This window comes from Poecilia formosa, unplaced genomic scaffold, assembly GCF_000485575.1.
Source record: "Poecilia formosa unplaced genomic scaffold, Poecilia_formosa-5.1.2 Scaffold2215, whole genome shotgun sequence".
Classification (NCBI taxonomy): Eukaryota; Metazoa; Chordata; class Actinopteri; order Cyprinodontiformes; family Poeciliidae; genus Poecilia; species Poecilia formosa.
In genome coordinates, this window is record NW_006802154.1 from 102,482 (window position 1) to 119,983 (window position 17,502).

General features: G+C 37.6%; 2 protein-coding genes, 1 long non-coding RNA gene and 1 other non-coding gene across 6 annotated transcripts; 1 reads left to right on the forward strand and 3 right to left on the reverse strand.

Annotated features, from left to right (window-relative positions):
• Positions 1-136: 136 nt before the first annotated feature.
• Positions 137-208, reverse strand: trnae-uuc (transfer RNA glutamic acid (anticodon UUC)). Its single transcript has one exon. It is a non-coding gene; the product is annotated as a tRNA-Glu (tRNA).
• Positions 209-1,129: 921 nt separating this feature from the next.
• Positions 1,130-7,091, forward strand: LOC103133032 (ubiquitin-conjugating enzyme E2 A). Its single transcript, XM_016667704.1, has 6 exons — positions 1,130-1,388; positions 3,228-3,308; positions 4,711-4,736; positions 4,935-5,024; positions 5,122-5,210; positions 6,084-7,091. The coding sequence occupies exons 1-6, from the start codon at positions 1,345-1,347 to the stop codon at positions 6,210-6,212; spliced, it is 459 nt and encodes a 152-aa protein (XP_016523190.1). The 5' UTR covers positions 1,130-1,344; the 3' UTR covers positions 6,213-7,091.
• A 3,393-nt stretch (positions 7,092-10,484) lies between these two features.
• On the reverse strand, positions 10,485-11,547 carry LOC107835373 (uncharacterized). The gene is made up of 2 exons (XR_001661204.1): positions 11,108-11,547; positions 10,485-10,853 (listed from the first exon to the last, which is right to left on the reverse strand). It is a non-coding gene; the product is annotated as an uncharacterized LOC107835373 (long non-coding RNA).
• Positions 11,548-12,232: 685 nt separating this feature from the next.
• LOC103133033 (NF-kappa-B-repressing factor-like) lies at positions 12,233-15,871 on the reverse strand. 3 transcript variants are annotated; one of them, XM_007544788.2, is made up of 3 exons: positions 15,767-15,871; positions 15,066-15,199; positions 12,233-14,464 (listed from the first exon to the last, which is right to left on the reverse strand). In XM_007544788.2, the coding sequence occupies exons 1-3, from the start codon at positions 15,802-15,804 to the stop codon at positions 12,264-12,266; spliced, it is 2,373 nt and encodes a 790-aa protein (XP_007544850.1). In that variant the 5' UTR covers positions 15,805-15,871; the 3' UTR covers positions 12,233-12,263. The 3 variants fall into 3 exon arrangements, with proteins under 3 accessions (XP_007544850.1, XP_016523202.1, XP_007544852.1); XM_016667716.1 differs by having other exon boundaries at positions 15,066-15,193; positions 15,767-15,861; XM_007544790.2 differs by having other exon boundaries at positions 15,496-15,861.
• Positions 15,872-17,502: the final 1,631 nt, after the last annotated feature.

Consider the following 17,502-nt stretch of genomic DNA (forward strand, 5'->3'; position numbering starts at 1 on the left):
TGAACGGGCGGGGTCCGTAGGGATATTTTTCCTCGGAAAACATTAACGGGTGATGTTTGAACATATTCCGACTGCTGCTATGCTATGTCATGGATAAGATTTTAAAATAATAGTCATTTAAGAATTAAAAAATTTGTTCCCATACCGGGAGTCGAACCCGGGCCGCCTGGGTGAAAACCAGGAATCCTAACCGCTAGACCATATGGGACTTGTACATGTCAGACGACAGCTGGGGTTTTGGAAGATTACACCTGTAATTTTGAACTATTCAGAAGGGTCTACTACAAACAGCATACATGAACTTTACAAAAGAGAATGGGCACATTTTTACCACGTTTTAAAAATATTTTTAAAACAAGAATAAAAGTCTTCCATCTAACCCTAAAATATTTTGTAACAAAATCAGAATAGTTCAAATAAATTAAGTTTAATTATTCTGACTGATTTAAGCATTCAATGTGTTTCCTATATAGTTTTAGAAATAAATTAAGCTATGTTTATGTGCCTTATAACCACCGCGCTGTATTTCATTCTGATTGTCCTGTTCTATTTTGAAATTCAGATATTAATTTTGTCTCATCACTAATATTAATAGTTGAAAAACATTCTTCAATGCATTTTAAAACCATTAAGATTAGTTAAACGTAAACTTTACACCTTTTATTACAAAAAAGTACTTCGTAACCCACTCACAATGACGTACAACCTAGTGGGCAACTACGATACATGGATACATGGATCCTAGCAGCATCTTGTGGTCTTTCACCGGTACTACATACAGAAACTAGAAACACTTTCCTGTTAAGACAGTTGATTAGCCTGAGCACAAATTGTTTAAGTTGACAAAGATAAAATATTAACTAATGCAAATGAGGACCAGATACACTGTGAAGCTATAGTGGGTCGCTAATGCTTTTTGCTTCCCCAACAAAACGAAACAGGGTAGCAAACATATGACGTAATTCATGTGGAGCAATCCAACTGAAAAGATAGGGTTCCTCGACTGATTTAAAAATGCTCTAGTTAAATGCTCTAGTTAAAACAATAAGGAGTTTAATCTAGCTTCAGAAAAAACATTATAATTCTACATATTGTAATTTATTTATACTACGTTGTTGTGATTTTGTTGCCATATAACATTAAAATGTAATCAAAAGCAACCTCCCCTCCGTGGCGTCAATGGTAACGTCACAGACGAAAGGCAGTCCAAGTATTTGTCAAACTAATAGCAAACGTTGGCTGCCCAGCTATCAGTTGAGGAAATATAACACCTTACAGAAGATCTAGCTATCTTTTGAGCTCTCTTGTTTGTTTGTTGAGGCCTTAGTTCTTCAGATTAGCACGATGTCAACTCCAGCACGACGACGTTTAATGAGAGACTTTAAACGGTAAGTTATGGGGGGAACAGAAGTAGCTAACATTAGCATCCTGAAGCTAGGTTTTTTTTAATTGGTTTTTTTAGCATTAGCTCAAGTGACAAATACAAGGTAAACCACAAAATAGTCAGTAGTCAAACAGATCTGTAAATGTCAACTAAATGTATCTTATTGTTAGTGTTACTTGTTAGTAATTACAGTTTAGTTTAATGGGAAACTGTTGGTAACGTTTAACCAACAGGTCCGCGTCTACCGGCGTAAGCAAACCAGATTGTAGTTGTAACGTCTACGTTGTGTAATTCAGGACCGGTGATTGCTTTTGATGGTGTGCGAGCCACAAATATAGCCTTTATTTTTTTTTAAAAAAGTGTACATGTTTCCCGGAGACTTGAACAGATGCGCGGATGTAGTTGAAGTCAGTGGCCATATGGTCCTTCAGCTAGAGGAAAGGTTGCTTCTGCCCTAACCCGGGCCGTGATAGATCATCGCTTAAGGTTGGGGATCAGCATCCATCTGCCTGAACACCTGCACTCTCTAAGCACAGCTATCTGCGGCACATAGTTAATCTACGTATGTTCCAGTTAGATTCCACTAACGACCACAGACTTAATGATCGGATCCAGTTTGGCTCCACAGTAGAAATCTCTGTTACATTGTTCTTTTACAGGCTTAACTAAGGAATGGAGTCTGTTTACCTTGAAGAATATTAAGTGAATGATATTATGCATAAGTTTCAATTGGATATTGTTGGATAACATTTCATTAATGTTATCCCTATTCAATAAAAAATACTTTATTGATCCCAATAGAAAATTAAAAGTAGCAACTCTTATTGTTCAATTATCTTCAAAGGATTCCCAGTAGCAGTCAGTCTTGTATTCTGAAGAGGCCTCTGACTGAAGACTGCACACTCCAACACTGAATTTCTGGACACTAGGCGCTGCATTTCAATTACAAATGTGCACAAAGCTTTGTCAATATTTCGCAATTACGTTAAATACGAAACGCAATTAAAATCACATGTGAATACATCTGTTCACAGGATAAGTTATTATAAAATATGCTGCGCCATCCTCCAACTACTTTCTGTTGTCGTCTTCAGGGTTTGCTAGTGTTGTTTATCATGTGACTCATATAGTGCGAAAAAACTACTTCCATAGCAGTTTTGTGAAATAAACCAAATTGAATACCACCAAAAAAAACAAAAAAGAAAGAAACATCATCCTATCACCGAAACCTTTTATGAAAAAAGTTTTTTTGTTTTTTTTTGACATTGGCTTGTTTCCAGTAAGCAAATTTATTTTCAAAATGTCAAATTGCGCAAATGTGTCCAGTGGAAAAGCAGCTAGTGACCATATTCTACAGGAAGATGTCCTGTAGGCAAGCACTGCTAACCCATCTCATTTGCTTTTGCTACTTCTTTTTCAGTCTGTCTAGCTGTATCATTAAAGAGAAACATTTAAGTTGGTGATATGATCTTTGCCTATTATGATTGATGGAAGAGATGGTTAAAATATTATTATTCAGAGGTCACAGTAAATTATTAGTCCTTTTAATTCAGCTAAAAGTCTGTTTTTTCCTATTAGTGGTGGTCAGTACATCACATTTATATCTATCTCAACAAAAACACACAGTATTATCTCAAAACATGTTTTGAGTGCAATTAGTTTTGACCAGAAGTGTCACACGGAAGTTTTACAAGGTTGTTTTAGGATAAACGCTACTTAATATTTTATACCCATTATAAGCTCCATTAGAAATTTCATTATTCATACCAAGGAAACGTAACACAGCAGTGATTGATTTTATTTCTCTATGAACATGTTCTGATGTTGTTGTGTTTGTATTCAGGCTGCAGGAGGATCCTCCAGCTGGAGTCAGCGGAGCCCCATCAGAAAACAACATCATGGTTTGGAATGCAATAATTTTCGGGTAAGTGAATCAGATCAAGTCTAGGTCATCAGCTGTACAGATGTACCCTTCCTTCAGTGATCCTAATCGGTATTCATCAGACTGTGTTGGAAAATTTTGTTTTTCCTGTCCGAAAACGCAACAATGAGGTCATTTTGTGTCCATTTTCAAGTAATGCAATGGAAATGGGATAATGATGCTTTCAATTCTGAGGAGCATTTAACACTGAAACTACAAGACATTATAAATATCCAAAGTAAATAAAACAACAAATACAAATAAGATGAATTATTAAGTCTCTGAAAACAAAATTATCCTTCAAAAAAAGAAATGGTTGAGACCAAAGCACCAGACTGAAGACTTTTATCATTCAGTTTTTGATTGAAAGAGAAAAATTATAAATCATGCAAGAGGAAATTATTGAGCTTGTTTTAAATTATCATGCGATTAATTAATCGCTTATTGCAACAGGCCTAGCAATTACCACAAAAATTGTATGCAAAATTTAACATCATTTATTTTATTTGAAACAAATGGCTTTGTTCTAAGCCATTTGTTTTAATCACACTGTACATGTGATTATACGGTGATAATCACATGTATTTACGCTTTTTGGTTTAAATAAAAAGACCTGAGGAAAAAGTTTAGAATAAACGTGCACTAACAAGCTTATAAATTTAATTGTTCAGGCTTTCTCCTTGTGGTTTGCTAACTTTAGTGCATTTATTAAGAGTGATTGGTTGCACTTTTTTAGTGTCTGCACCATGGCTATCCACCGAAAATATTTCCTAATAGCTAGCTGAAAATCGGTATCGACTGTAAAGAAAGAAAGAAAAAAACAATTGGTGCATTACTAATAATGATAATAAGTAGTAATTGTTTGAGGCTGCCATTTATATGAAAGTATGAAATTAAAATCCTGATGTTTATACTTGGTGTTAAGACTTGATAATAGCAAATGATGCTAAGAGCAAGTGACTGCTAAAAAAACAGAAGCAGTGTGTGGAAAAACTGCTGCATTGATTCCAGATGAATTTTGGTTGAGTCTTTCTAAAGGTATTTTTGCTCGTCTGGATCAAAAAAATGTTTAACAGAATGCCAAGAAGGAAAGAAAGCTCCAGCTAAAATATCAGAGAAGCATTTGTTGCTGATTTTCAATTGCAGATGTTAATTAAGGTGATTTCCAAACCAGCTGAAGTCACAAATGGACTTTCGCCAATCTCTATTAACCAGGCCATTGAACTTTGTTTCTTTCACTCTGCAGTTAGGTTTTTATGCAACACTCTTTTATATAACAGTTATATGGTGTAATAACGGATGTCCATTTAATGTCAGAGGAAAACAAACTTTTACTGCTGATAACTGGAATTTGCAAGACATTTACAAAATGATATACAACATATCTGGTTTCTTGTTTTTGTAGACCAGAGGGGACACCTTTTGAAGATGGTATGTGTTTTCCACTTATTCATCTTCTTAAAACAGAAAAAAAATACTTGGTTTGCTCAAAAATAAGTCTTTAAATTGTTGTAAATATTACACACAGAGATAAAGTTGGTATCCGTTTGGAGAATTTTAATAAAACACAAAATAAATTAGTTTTAGATCCTTAATTTCAGCTTATAATTTACAATTTTTTGCTTTTAGGAACCTTCAAACTTACCATTGAATTCACAGAAGAATATCCTAATAAACCTCCAACAGTGAGATTCGTCTCCAAAATGTTCCATCCCAATGGTATGTCAACATATCTTATTTTCTTAAATCTTAGATAAACTGAGAGCTTAAAGTAAGAAATGCTTTTGTTGATGTTTTGGGGGGGTTTTCTTTGCAGTGTATGCAGATGGCAGCATATGCTTGGATATACTTCAGAATCGCTGGAGTCCAACCTATGATGTTTCTTCAATCTTAACTTCAATACAGGTAATATAACTTTACAGAACCATAGTCGAGTAAAAAACCTCTAAGTCTGAACCGGAAGTGGTCTGAGCTACCAAGATGGCCGTCAGCTACAAAGGTACCAGAAGTGTGACATCACATGAGAACTACGTGAATACATTACTTACAGGAACTTTGTTGCTGATGGCATTCTTGATATCTGTAACTGTCATGAGTTGCTATAACAACAATAAGTCACAAGCTTAAAACTAGCTTTCACCTGGATCCTATCTAACTTGTAATGAATATAAGTACATTATAACTATTACTTGATTAGTTTCTGAGTGCTCTACCCACCTTTGTGTAATACTAAGAAATATCAGTTATATTTAGTACTTGCTGCCAAGCTAGCAACATGAGCTGAGTTAATGTAGCTTTTATCTGCAAGCTGAGACGAACATGTAGCCTACGTGTTTGTTACGACAGACTTGCTCTGCCAGTCACCAGAATGTTGTTATTCATGCAAAAAGTTTGTACATCCTTTACAAATCCGTTTAAACATTGATTGTGTGCGTCCATGGATTTCAGGCTGGAAAGCTCCTCCATGGTGGTCACAATCTTCATGTTCTCTAAATGGTGAACTATTTCTTAGTATGAGATCGGAGGCAGCTTGTCCACATCGTCTGACATATTTTCATTCTCCGTCTCATACAGGTCCAACAGCAGCCATTTTGTTTATGTCTTTCTTTTGCTCATTGAGCAAGAGTGTCAAAATAGTTCCTTTTTATTGGTCTCAAACCCATGGCTCACTTGCCTACCAAGATGGCGGTTCAGTGACAAGGATCACTTCCGGTTCAGACTTGTGGAAGCTATGTATTGACTTGAACACTAACCAGCTGATGTTCTCTGAATATATAGTCTTTACTGGATGAGCCAAACCCGAACAGTCCAGCCAATAGCCAAGCAGCCCAGCTTTACCAGGAAAACAAGCGGGAGTATGAGAAGAGGGTTTCTGCTATTGTTGAACAGAGTTGGCGTGACTGTTGACACCTAATCACCGGGCACGTGAACAGTGTGCACTGCAGAATCAAAAGAAACCACCAATCGAGAAGACATCAGAAACACAGATACGACAACACACCTTTTAAGATCCTCCGGTATACTTTGTCCCCTTACTGTTGCTAAGTTTGTATGCTGTAGTGCTGTGGCATTCACTGCTGCCAAATGCTGTTCGACAGGAGGAGAGTTAAAAGTTAATGTACCTTGTTATCTCTGGGTTACTTCCTATATGCCTGTTTTTTTTCCAACACTCAATAATCAAACCTCTTGGTAATTCAAACATTGGGTATGTAGGGCTAGGTGGTTTGGTTTGTAAATACTGCCAGTTTATATTCACAGAAAATAAAGCAGTTCATTTTCAATGGGCCAACAACATGAAAACCCCTCACCCCTTTCTTTTTTTGTCTGCACATGGAAAGCCTTGGAGGGATAAAAAAAAAAATTACCAACATGACTATCAGTCCCTCTTATTACTCAACAGATGCCTTTTGGGGTCAGTTTTTATCTTTTCCTGTACAGCCATGCCTTTTTTTGATTATAGAACCTGAGAAATATTAATAAACGTCTTACCTCCTGCTCCTCTGAAAAGCAGGATTTTATTATCCTTACTGTTTTTACAGTTTCACAAGTTTCAACCCAGTTCACCTGCATATGTAGGTTTATCTTTTACCACATTCTGGAGGGTGCATTACTTTTTTTATGGGTTAAGAGCTATGTGAAAACATTTATATGCTATTTTACAATCCTATAACTATCAAATCTGATTACACTTTGGCAAACATTGGTGTCTTTTCAGAATACACAGCACTGGTAACCCATGTAACAAACTGTACATTCTCTTGTAAATAAAATAAATATGCAACTCTTCGTGATGACTTTTTACATCACAGTACATAAACACAAAGGTATCTGAAGGTTTCAACAAGTTAAAATATGTAATGCTTCTTATCTGCGATATTGTAAATACCCCATAGAGCCAAGCTAAGGTTTTGTTTTTGGCACAGAATCCAAGTAATATCTTACGGTTTTGAAACTGACGGAGAACTCAGGTTATACTAAAAAAGAAAAATACGAAAATAAACTCGTCTGATACGTCATATTACTAGAATAAAATCGAAATAAGAGTAAAGTAATATCTTAGCTTCTTTCTGCAAATGTAATTGTGTTTTCTAAGTGTGGTTATAATACTCCGTCGTACGAAGCAGAAGTGAGCAAGTGGCGAAAGCAAGCGATAAATTTGCACTTATGATCGACGCAGAAAAGCTAACTTGCTAGCTCGTTAGCATCTAGTTAACGGTAGAATCCATAGAAAACCATAAACCGCCTCGAGACACAGAACGTAAGGAAGATTTCTTCGGGGGGGTCAAACATTTGCCTGACAGAAAAGTCCAAGATAAAACAAATATAACCTTTATATATTAGATTAAGTAGCCTTAACACAACAACATTTAAGGCCTGTGATTGAAGTCAAATCAATTTTTAAAATTTTAAGGCCTTTTAAAATTTTAAGGCCTTATTTGTAAGATACATTTAAGACTTTTTAAGGATGCGCAGCGTGGACAACCTGAACACAAGTAAATATCAACCTACAATACTCAAATGTTAGTTTAAAATAGTTAAACTAGAATATGCTTGTTACAGCTAATAAAAACCACAAATTTGGATTCTAAACTTAATGTGAAATATTAGCTTTTCAAAGTCTTAAGATGACTTAAAAGGCTTAATAAGCAGCAACAGTCTCAGGAAAGGCACATTTCTGTATTTAAAAGGTTTTAAAATTGATGTAATTTCCTTTGAAAACCGGGTTTTCATTTTCTGTAAGCCGTAATTAACTAAATGAACAAAAGTAAATATCACTGTGTGATAAATCTGAGTTTAACTTTTTGCAATGGAACAAATTTTTCATTGACTTTCTAATTTATATAGATCTGCATACATATCTGAATTAAATTCAGCTTGTTGATTATTTTTCATTTATTTATTATTTACAGCTGTGAAAACAAGCAGACAGGTTAAGTGTACTGATACAAACAACCATCTAACAATTAAGACCACAGATTCTACATAAACGTTATTTTTGGGATCACTGATGCAGCTGGCAGAATGATCTCCTGTAACTGAACTGAAAGCAAAAACTAATAAAAAAATGAGAACATTCCTGAATACAGGTGCATTACCACAGTAAGGCTGGTATGAATTTAGCTACAGTTAAGATTTTAATGCCGCTTTAATCCAGGTCTTACATGAGTGAACCCTCTACAGTGTTTCCAAACAAAGAAAAGCTGCGTACTCTGCCGGGTTCATTAAACAGTCAGAAACGTTCAAGAAGCCAATTTTTAAAAACTGAATATAACTTAACGAGTTATTTTCAGCAATAAAAACTTAAAAGATGAGATCAGGAGATGGAAACTACCCACGCTCCAGTCAGCTAACAGTGAAGGAATGTCAAAAAATATTTTGTTTTTTAGATTTGCTGAAACATGTTGCAAATTTGTCCCACGCAAATATAAAATGGCAGGTACATTTTCACGGCAAAAACACCAAATGTTACCAGGCATTTTTGGTCTAGTTTCTACATCTGAAATAAGACAAAATAGCTTGCAAGAAACTTTTCAGAAAAACATAGCTTGTTTTAAGTAAATAATTCTTTATTATTGATGAAAAACTGCTAGTTCCACTAGCAGATTATTTCACTAATAACATTTTTCCTCTGTTATAAGTGAAATAATCTGCCAGTGGACTTTGTAGTTTCTTTTAAATCAATATTAAGGAATTATTTACTTAAAATAGGCTCCTACACACTGCCGAAAAGCTACTTCTATGATTGGGTGATATGAATTAAAAATAAAATCAGATTTTTTTCGTACTAAATCTGATTTCAATCAATTTTTTCTTATTTTCTAAGAAAAGAAATTACAAATAACAGAAAATATTTTCAAAAGTGGTTTTTATTTCATCGTCTCTTCTGTGAGTTGTACAACAGAGTATTAGGGCCTGGCTTACAAGAATGTTTAATTCTGAGAATATAGTTGTAATATTAACAGAATAGACACAATTTTACCAGAAAACGTCTTAAAATTAGGAGGAAAATAAAGCTTCAAGATCTGTCGTGACCAGCTGTGATTCGTCTTCGTTTCAAAGTCCTGCTGCTGATTGCAATTTGATGCTGATATGTCAAAAGAATAACTCCTTACTTATCTGTGAAACCATTTCCAAATTGTATTTATTTATTTTTTTTGAGTTCTCATAAAATGATGACTTTGTTCTCCAAATATTATGACTTTATTACCATAATTAAAATAAATCATAAACTGGCCCTAATATTCAGCCGTAAAACATACTTGTCAAACAAAATGGCCGCCGCAGGCATCACTCTGAACTGTGGAAACTTAAGGAGTAAATCGGTGAAAAATAAATAAAAACCCCAGATTTTCCAAAAATTAAATCTTAGTTTTGTCTCATTTCAAATATGTTAAAATATCTAGAAACTAGACAGAAACACTTGGTGACATTTTGTGTTTTTGCGGTTGGACCCGATTCAGACGGGGCATCAGCGTTGGTCCTGGCTAGTCGGATCACATCTGGTTTCCCTCAAACTGCGTCTCCCTTCTCACGTCACGCTTCCATAAACACTCATATTGAGCTTTTATTTATTTATTCTAATCATTTTTTTCCAATAGGATGGAAAGAAAATATTTCTGTAATGACTTTAAGAACAAGAATCAGGTGCAGAAGTTTGAACTAGTGCTGAGGGTGTGGCTTAAAAATAAAATAGCCAATTTTTTAAAACCAAAATTAGGTTTTTTTTCCTTCCAAACAATGAAAAATACAAATGAAAGAAAATATCGGTAACACTTTATTTGAAGGGATGTGCATAAAACTGACAAACATGACAACACCTTTAATGAACATAAAGGAGTCTTTATGAATGTTTATGGCAGTTGTCATGATGTCATTCGGTAAATAATGACACTTTTAATGCAAAGTTGCTCTAAAAGTTGCTTTAAAATGCCAACTTTGCATGATTTTGTAAATAATGACAATTTAATGCAAAGTTGGCATTTTTAATGGACTTTCAATGCAGCTTTTAGAGCAACTTTGCATTAAAAGTGTCATTTACTGAATGACACTTCATGACAACTGTCATAAACATTCATAAAGACTTCTTCATGTTCATGACGGGTGTTATGTCATGTTTGGGTCAGTCTTATGCACACGCCTTCAAATAAAGTGTTACCAAAATATCTTAAACAACAACAACAAAAAAACTTATTTATTTCAGTCATTCCTTCAGTAAGTTGATCTGAATTCAAAGTAAATGAAACAAACTAGTCAAACAAGATGGCCGCCCTGGCCGTGCAGACATCACTCTAAACCATGGAAACCCAATGGTGAAAATTACATCTTCAAAACCAGATAATTCAATTAACAATAAAACTGATTTATCGCCCAGCCCTAGTTTTAATTTAATTATATATTCAAAATATACAAACATGCTTAAATATTTGGTTAATTGTCCCTGAGTAAGTTGCAGAGAAATCACACTTCCTGTAGCATTCAAACTTCCTGCATGATGCTGGCTGGACTTTTGACCCGTCTTCTTTATTATGAATATTTTCTGGCATTGGCCTAGAACAGGGGTGGGCAATCCCGGTCCTCGAGGGCCGGTCTCCTGCAACTATTGGATGTCTCTCTGGACCAACACACTTGAGTCCAAAAGCTGAATCACCTCCCAAGTGCACTCTAGTTCTACAGAGTCCTGCTAACGATCTCATTATTTGACTCAGGTGTGTTTAAGCAGAGATGCGTCTAAAAGTTGCATGAGACCGGCCCTCGAGGCCTGGAGTTGCCGACCCCTGACCTAGAATGACCTTGAAATTGACCTTTCAGGCATAGTTCATGAGTTCTGAATAGGGCTGAGATCTTTCTCGAGCCTTGTTTTCCCTCAGCATGATGTTACCACCACCAGTGTGTTCTTGTGTCTCAAAGCATCATCTTCAACTCTACACTACAAAAACACAAAATCTTACCAAGCATTTTTGCTCTACTTTCTACTGCAAATATCTTAGTACAATAGAAATGAGACAAAACTAACTTACAAGCCACTTTTCAGCAGGATATACAAGTATGATTTAAGAAAACAATTCATTGATGTTGATGAAAAGGTTCCTCGTTCCTCTGGTAGATTATTTCACTTATGGAAAAATGTCTGGTAAGTGAAACAATTTGCCAGTGGAAATAGTTGTTCTTTTAAATCAAAATTAAGGAATTATTTACTTAAAACAAGCTCATATCTTGCTGAAAAGTTACTTGTATGTTAGTTTTGTCTTATTTCACACATACTAGAAACTAGACCAAAAATACTTAGTAAGATTTTGTGTTTTTGCAGTGTAGCTCAAATCTTTGTCTCGACTGAGCAGGAAACATAATTTAAAACTTTCTTCCATATTTGGTGGTTTTCACTGTTTCTGAACCTCCTAACCCATAACATTCCATCAGAGGCGGAACATTTTTAAGTGTAAGTGTCGGGATAAAGAGATTTTGAAAATATGTGGATTATGCTTAAAAAAAATGAGGCCAGTGGCAGAAAGTCATCTAATGTTAAAGAACTATACTAATTCTACCAAGAGCGATCAGTTATCCCGGTAAAATTAAGCTAAAACGTCAATTAAAAATGGGAAAGCAATGTGTTTTTGTAATTAGCCAGAAGCTAAAGGGTTGCTTGTATAAATTTGAGCCAAAATGTATAATTCTTAATCCACAATAAATTCAAACTTTGTTCACCCAAATCTTGTTCTTTGTTGTGTTATTTTTTTCCTGAAACATTATCAATATAACAGCTAAACTAATGTTATTGTAACATTTGATGCAAACTGTGTGTAGAGCTACATGTGAAGCAGCTAAATGATCCCTAATATCAGGTATAAATGGTGACATTTAAAGCCAGGACGCATGCTGCCGCCATGTCCGAACCGGGCCTTGCTGTGATATGCTTTGAAGTCCAACTCGGAGGAAATTTCCAATTTATTTTCATGCAGTTTAATGAGACGCCTGAGGCTTGACGAGCTCGTACCGGCCCACCTGTCCTTCCTGTAAAAGCTGACCAATCAGCAGGTCTTTGTGTACTTTCCGACTGACGACCAGGAACCGGTCCCATCCCTGTCCATAGGATTTGCTGCGCAGGCCGTATTTTTGGGAGATCTGGTGAATCTGCTTGCGCTCGTCGTCAGTGAGTTCGTTGGAGAAGCGGAGGTCGTCCGTTCTGTCCGAGCTGGCGTAGTTGCGGATGACGTCCTCGATGTCCCGCTTGCTGAGCAGGTTTCCTGTTTTAACCATTTCCATGCCCAGACCCTCCCTGGAGAACTGCTCCTTGACTCTGATTGGCTCAGCAATGCCGTCGCCGTCCCGGCCGAGGCCGCCGCCTTTCCAGCCCATCTTTCGCAGCAGCTGGTTTCCGATGTTGTCCTCCTTGATCTCCTGCTTCAGCGCTTCCTCGCCTGAGCGAGCGAGGATCTGAGAGCGGGAAATGGCGCCGTTGTGTCCCTCCTTCCTCAAGTTGGACTTGACGACCGCCTGAGTCTGTCGTAAGGTGGACAACGCCTCATTCGCCGCAATGTGCTTCACTAACTTCTTCGGCCCGATTCCCGCTGCGACGTACTGCCCTTCCAGGTAAACTTCGCACTTCCAGTGATGATCGGGCAAAACCGAGAATCTGTAATCTGCGGTCACTTTGTTAAACTGAGCCGTGTCGTTGATGATGCAGATGGCGTTATCGTTATTCTCCAAGATCACGAGCTCGCTCAGTTGCTTCTTTCTGACCCCAAAAGAATCGCCGTCTGACGGTGGCAGAAAGCAGTTGCCAGAATCCTGTGGATTATTTCTGAAGGACTGTTTCTGCCAGGGCTGCCGTTGTGCTTGGTTGAGGCGCAGCTTCCTTACGGCCTCCTCGGCGGCGGCATGTTTGGAGCTCTTCTTCGTCCCCGTCGCCTGCGCTATCAGCTCGTCCTGCAGGAAGATGCTGCACTGCCACAGGTTGCTGGGCAGCTGGACGAACTTGTAGTCAATCTTCATGCGGTTGAAGGCGTTGGAGTTGTTCAGAATGCAGATGGCGTCGTACGCGTTGTCCATCACCACAAATTCGGTCCAGTGCTTGTTTCGGTCGGGCTCGTGTTGGCCCTTGGAGCCCGGCGTTGGCTTGTTCTCCGGGTTTCGGAGCGCCGGCAGGAACGCCGGCGTTGGGCTGTGTGTCTGGCACACGACCATGTCGCTGACCACCAGGTGTCGGTATCGACGCTGCACGACGCGGACCTCCACCGGCTTCAGGAAGAGCTTCACAGCTTGCTCGGATGCGCGGTCTCTTGCGCCGTTTTTGCTGCCGGAGTATCCGGTTGCCAGATACACGCCCTGACATCTCAGTTCGCAGGCGAAGCCGTCCGTCGGCACTTTCCTGTTCTTTGGCAGGTCCGCCTGCGGGATATCCTTCAGGTTGACGTAAATGTACTCCGGGTTGGTCTTGCAGGCCTGGATGCTGCGGCTCAACATGAAGTTGTAGTTCGGTGAGTCGCTTCCTGTCATCAACACAGGGTTCCTGAAGGCGACAGACAACGCATTGGCAACACTGGTGATCAGCCTCTGCTTCTCCTCTAGCGTGGAGTGAGATATTGGAAGAGGCTTCGCGGTCTCTGCTGCTTTGGGACTAGCCGCACTTGGGCCGCTGTAGACTCTGCTGAAAGGCCGATCCTGATGGCCGTAACCCAAACCCTGACGACCCAAATCCCAGCTGCTGGTTCTGCTGCCACCGCCACTGTAGCCATTAAACCTCTGCGGCTTCGAGTACGAGTTTAAGCTGTGTGAGGAGGCGTGCGCTACGTACTTGGCGGTGTAGTCCTGCTGCGTTTTCGCCATGTAGTTCGAAGACGACCCGCGGCCTCCATAACCCAGTCCACTAGTGCTACCTGAGGAACTGTCTCGGTCCTTGTGGGAACCCCAAAAGTCACCCGAGTGCGACGGCACTCGGTCGAAAGCGGGCCTGAGGGAGGAGAAGCCCTGCGCCCAGCCACTGGCAGCGGAGTGGTGGGTCTCCCACGGTCTGGCGTCGTGCGACTCGCTCTTCCTGCGCTCCTTATCGTTCTCCTTCTCATCAGTTCCTCCGCTGCTCCCACCGCTAACAAAGTGCACAGGCTCAAACCGAGGTCGGGGTCCAAACTTTGTCAAAGGCATTTTCCTCATGGGTTCGTCTCCTGCAAAAACCCAAAGTCAGAACTAAACCAAAGGAACGCTGAGTTTCTGCTTATAGAACAATCTGTCTAAAGAAACCAGAAAGAGTGGAATAATTTCTACTTTTAAAATGACATGTAACATTCCATCTTGGTATGACAGGATTTCCCCCAGAAGCCCAGTCGTAGGGCAGTAATCCAGGAGCCTTCCATGTTTTATAGCTAAAAATGTTTAAAGTTGGCATGAAATTTGAAAATATCACTGGGTAATTATGTGTTATTAGAAGACATTAATAACACAAATAAAGCCTGAAGGCCCGCCAGGCTTATAATGCACTGGGGAAACCCTGAATAATGAATTTAATGTTATTTAATGTATTTTATTTAATGTATAAGTGCAGAAACTGGATAAATACAGTGAACCTGAGTGTGTGCTGTGAAGTAAACCTGCTGGACCTGAGACAATATAGAAGGGTTACACAGAGTGGTCTATACAGTTTGAAAACAAAATAAACAATCCTGAAAAAAATAAATGTAAAAAATTATATGTTTTTAGACAAAGCTACGGTTAAGCAAAAATAATGAGAAAAATTAAAATAATGTCAACACAACTCTGATAACTCACTGCCATCTGATGAAATGGGTCTCTTTTTAGCTTCAGAACCACCAGGACTTGGGTCAAAGGAGGGCATTTCGCCAGTGTGAGTCCCCTCTGCCATCACCAGGACTGTCCGAATCAGAACCGGGTCATACCTGTGACTGGAGCCAAACACCTACATGAGACCTCAACGTGTCTGAACACCACGAATGAATGACAGTCCATACTGTTTTAGCATGCTGCCTAAAACATGTATTAAACAATCGCTCTCATACACGGTTTTATAGTAGGCAGCTTTCATATTAAAATGCGGAAAAACAGCCGAACTTTATGTCAACATTGTGGTTTTACAAAGTGACGCAGTTCATGAATATTTCAGAAGTTGCCACGTTTAGCTAGCTAAATAACAATGCAACCTAAATAACACGTTCCTGAACAGTTAGTAAAGCAAAATTACCTTAAGGTGTTGAGCTTTGGTCCTGTAACACCTCTGTCATTTAACCAAGCAGAATCAAATGTTCAATATTTGTGATAAAAACCGTATATTATCCTGTGCTAGCCTCACCGAGCTAGCTTCGCTGATAGCATTAGCTACCTAGCTCACTCTGCTCCGCTTCGAAAGCGAAACTTTGAGTATTTGTAACGTCAATAAATCCATTTTGGTCTCTACTGAAACCAGTGAACACGTGTTTTCAACTGCGAGCTTTAAACAGCGGGGAGCCTTTCACCTGTCGGCTACGCGTTTATCCAAGCAGGAAGCGACCATTTTCTAGCCGCATCCTCAGTAAAATCATGGCGCCTGTATGAACATTGGCCCGTCAGGCTTTCCGTACTTCAGCCTGACATCTATAACTCTTTTAAATAATATAAACATACACTCTAAATTCCGTAAAGCAAACTTTTCTTCTGAGCTGTGAATCTAAATAATTTTCTCGCGTAATATCAGTTTTGCCTAGCCTCATGAATCAGGTTATTTACTTATTCAAATGTAATCAACTAAGTGTGCTTACTTTTGTTTACTTGAGTACAAAAATCAAGTAAGAATATTTAAAAATATTTTACTCAAGTAAAAATATAAAGTAGCCGTCCAGGAAATTACTTAAAAGTTGTGTGAACATTTTTGAATTTTAAAAACTAAGGTGAAAAATAATTCATATAAATAACAGATTTATAAAATAAAATCAGGAAAAAGAAAAATTTATTCAAGTTAATTTTAAAAATATGAAACAAACAAAAGCTGATTGTTAGAACAAGTTTGTTCTTCATTTAGTGAATTTATTCACTATGGGTAGAGAATCCAGAAATTTTACTGAAGTAAGAGTAGAGATACGTAATAATAAAAATACTAAAGTAAAAATAAAAAGTACAGCATAATAAAGATACTCCTAAAAGTAATTTTTTTCCAAAAGGTTTTGTTAGTAAGTGTAGCTAGTTACTACTAAATCTGCGTTTTGTCTTGTGGTTTTTGCTTTATGTGTTTACAACTTTATTTAAAAAAAATATATTTTTAGCATATTATTTTGTTATACATTGTTGTTTTTCTTTCTTTTCTAATTTTTTGTATCTCCTTTTTTAGATTTCAAAAGAAGAAGTGGAGATGTTGGATGTTTGGGTGATACAGAGTTAAAAGTTTTATCAAAATATTTTGTGGAAATATTGTGATAACAGCAAAAGTGATGATAATATTTTTTGCTTCTTTTTAAGGTTACTATATGACCGAATGACACAGCAATTATAGCTGCAAAACTCAAATACTGCTCTTAAAAACAAACATTAACTTTCGTTAAGTAAACAGTAGAAGAAACAGTAAAACTAACAATCCACACAGTTTTGTAAGGGTTTACATGTCATTAATTGGAATTTATTGTGGCAGTTATAAATCAAAATGCTTATCATAATCACAAATTTGTCACCATAAATGATGCAATAAATGCCCATCCCTAAGTTTAAGGCTAAAGTCAACAATAAATTATGTTCCAAAGTTGCCAAAACTTTGTTATACATTAAAGTGTTTTTTGCAAGTTCAAATACAATTTCTTCCAAGTATTTAGACTTTTTTTTATTCAACAGAAACATCCGACAAAATCCAACAAAATCCCGGCAAATAAAAGACAAATGCATTTCTATGTTGGATTCATTTTTTTTTATTCAAAATGTACATCAATGGAATCAAACTAAAGCAGAATACTGAATCATTTGCAGTGTAATAGAGGTTTTAACAACAAGAGGTGAAGGCAGATACTAGGAAAAAAAACAAAAACATGTATGGCAACTGCTGACACCAAAATGTCACTTTTAAACTCCAAAGAACCACATCCAAACATTATAGGTAATAAACAACAAATCTCCACTTCAATACACAAAATATATCCTTATAAATTATATAAATGCACGAGTATTTTTAATACTCTTCATCTGGGTATCTGTTCAACTCATTTGGCAAAGTGGGAGCTGAAATCATGGG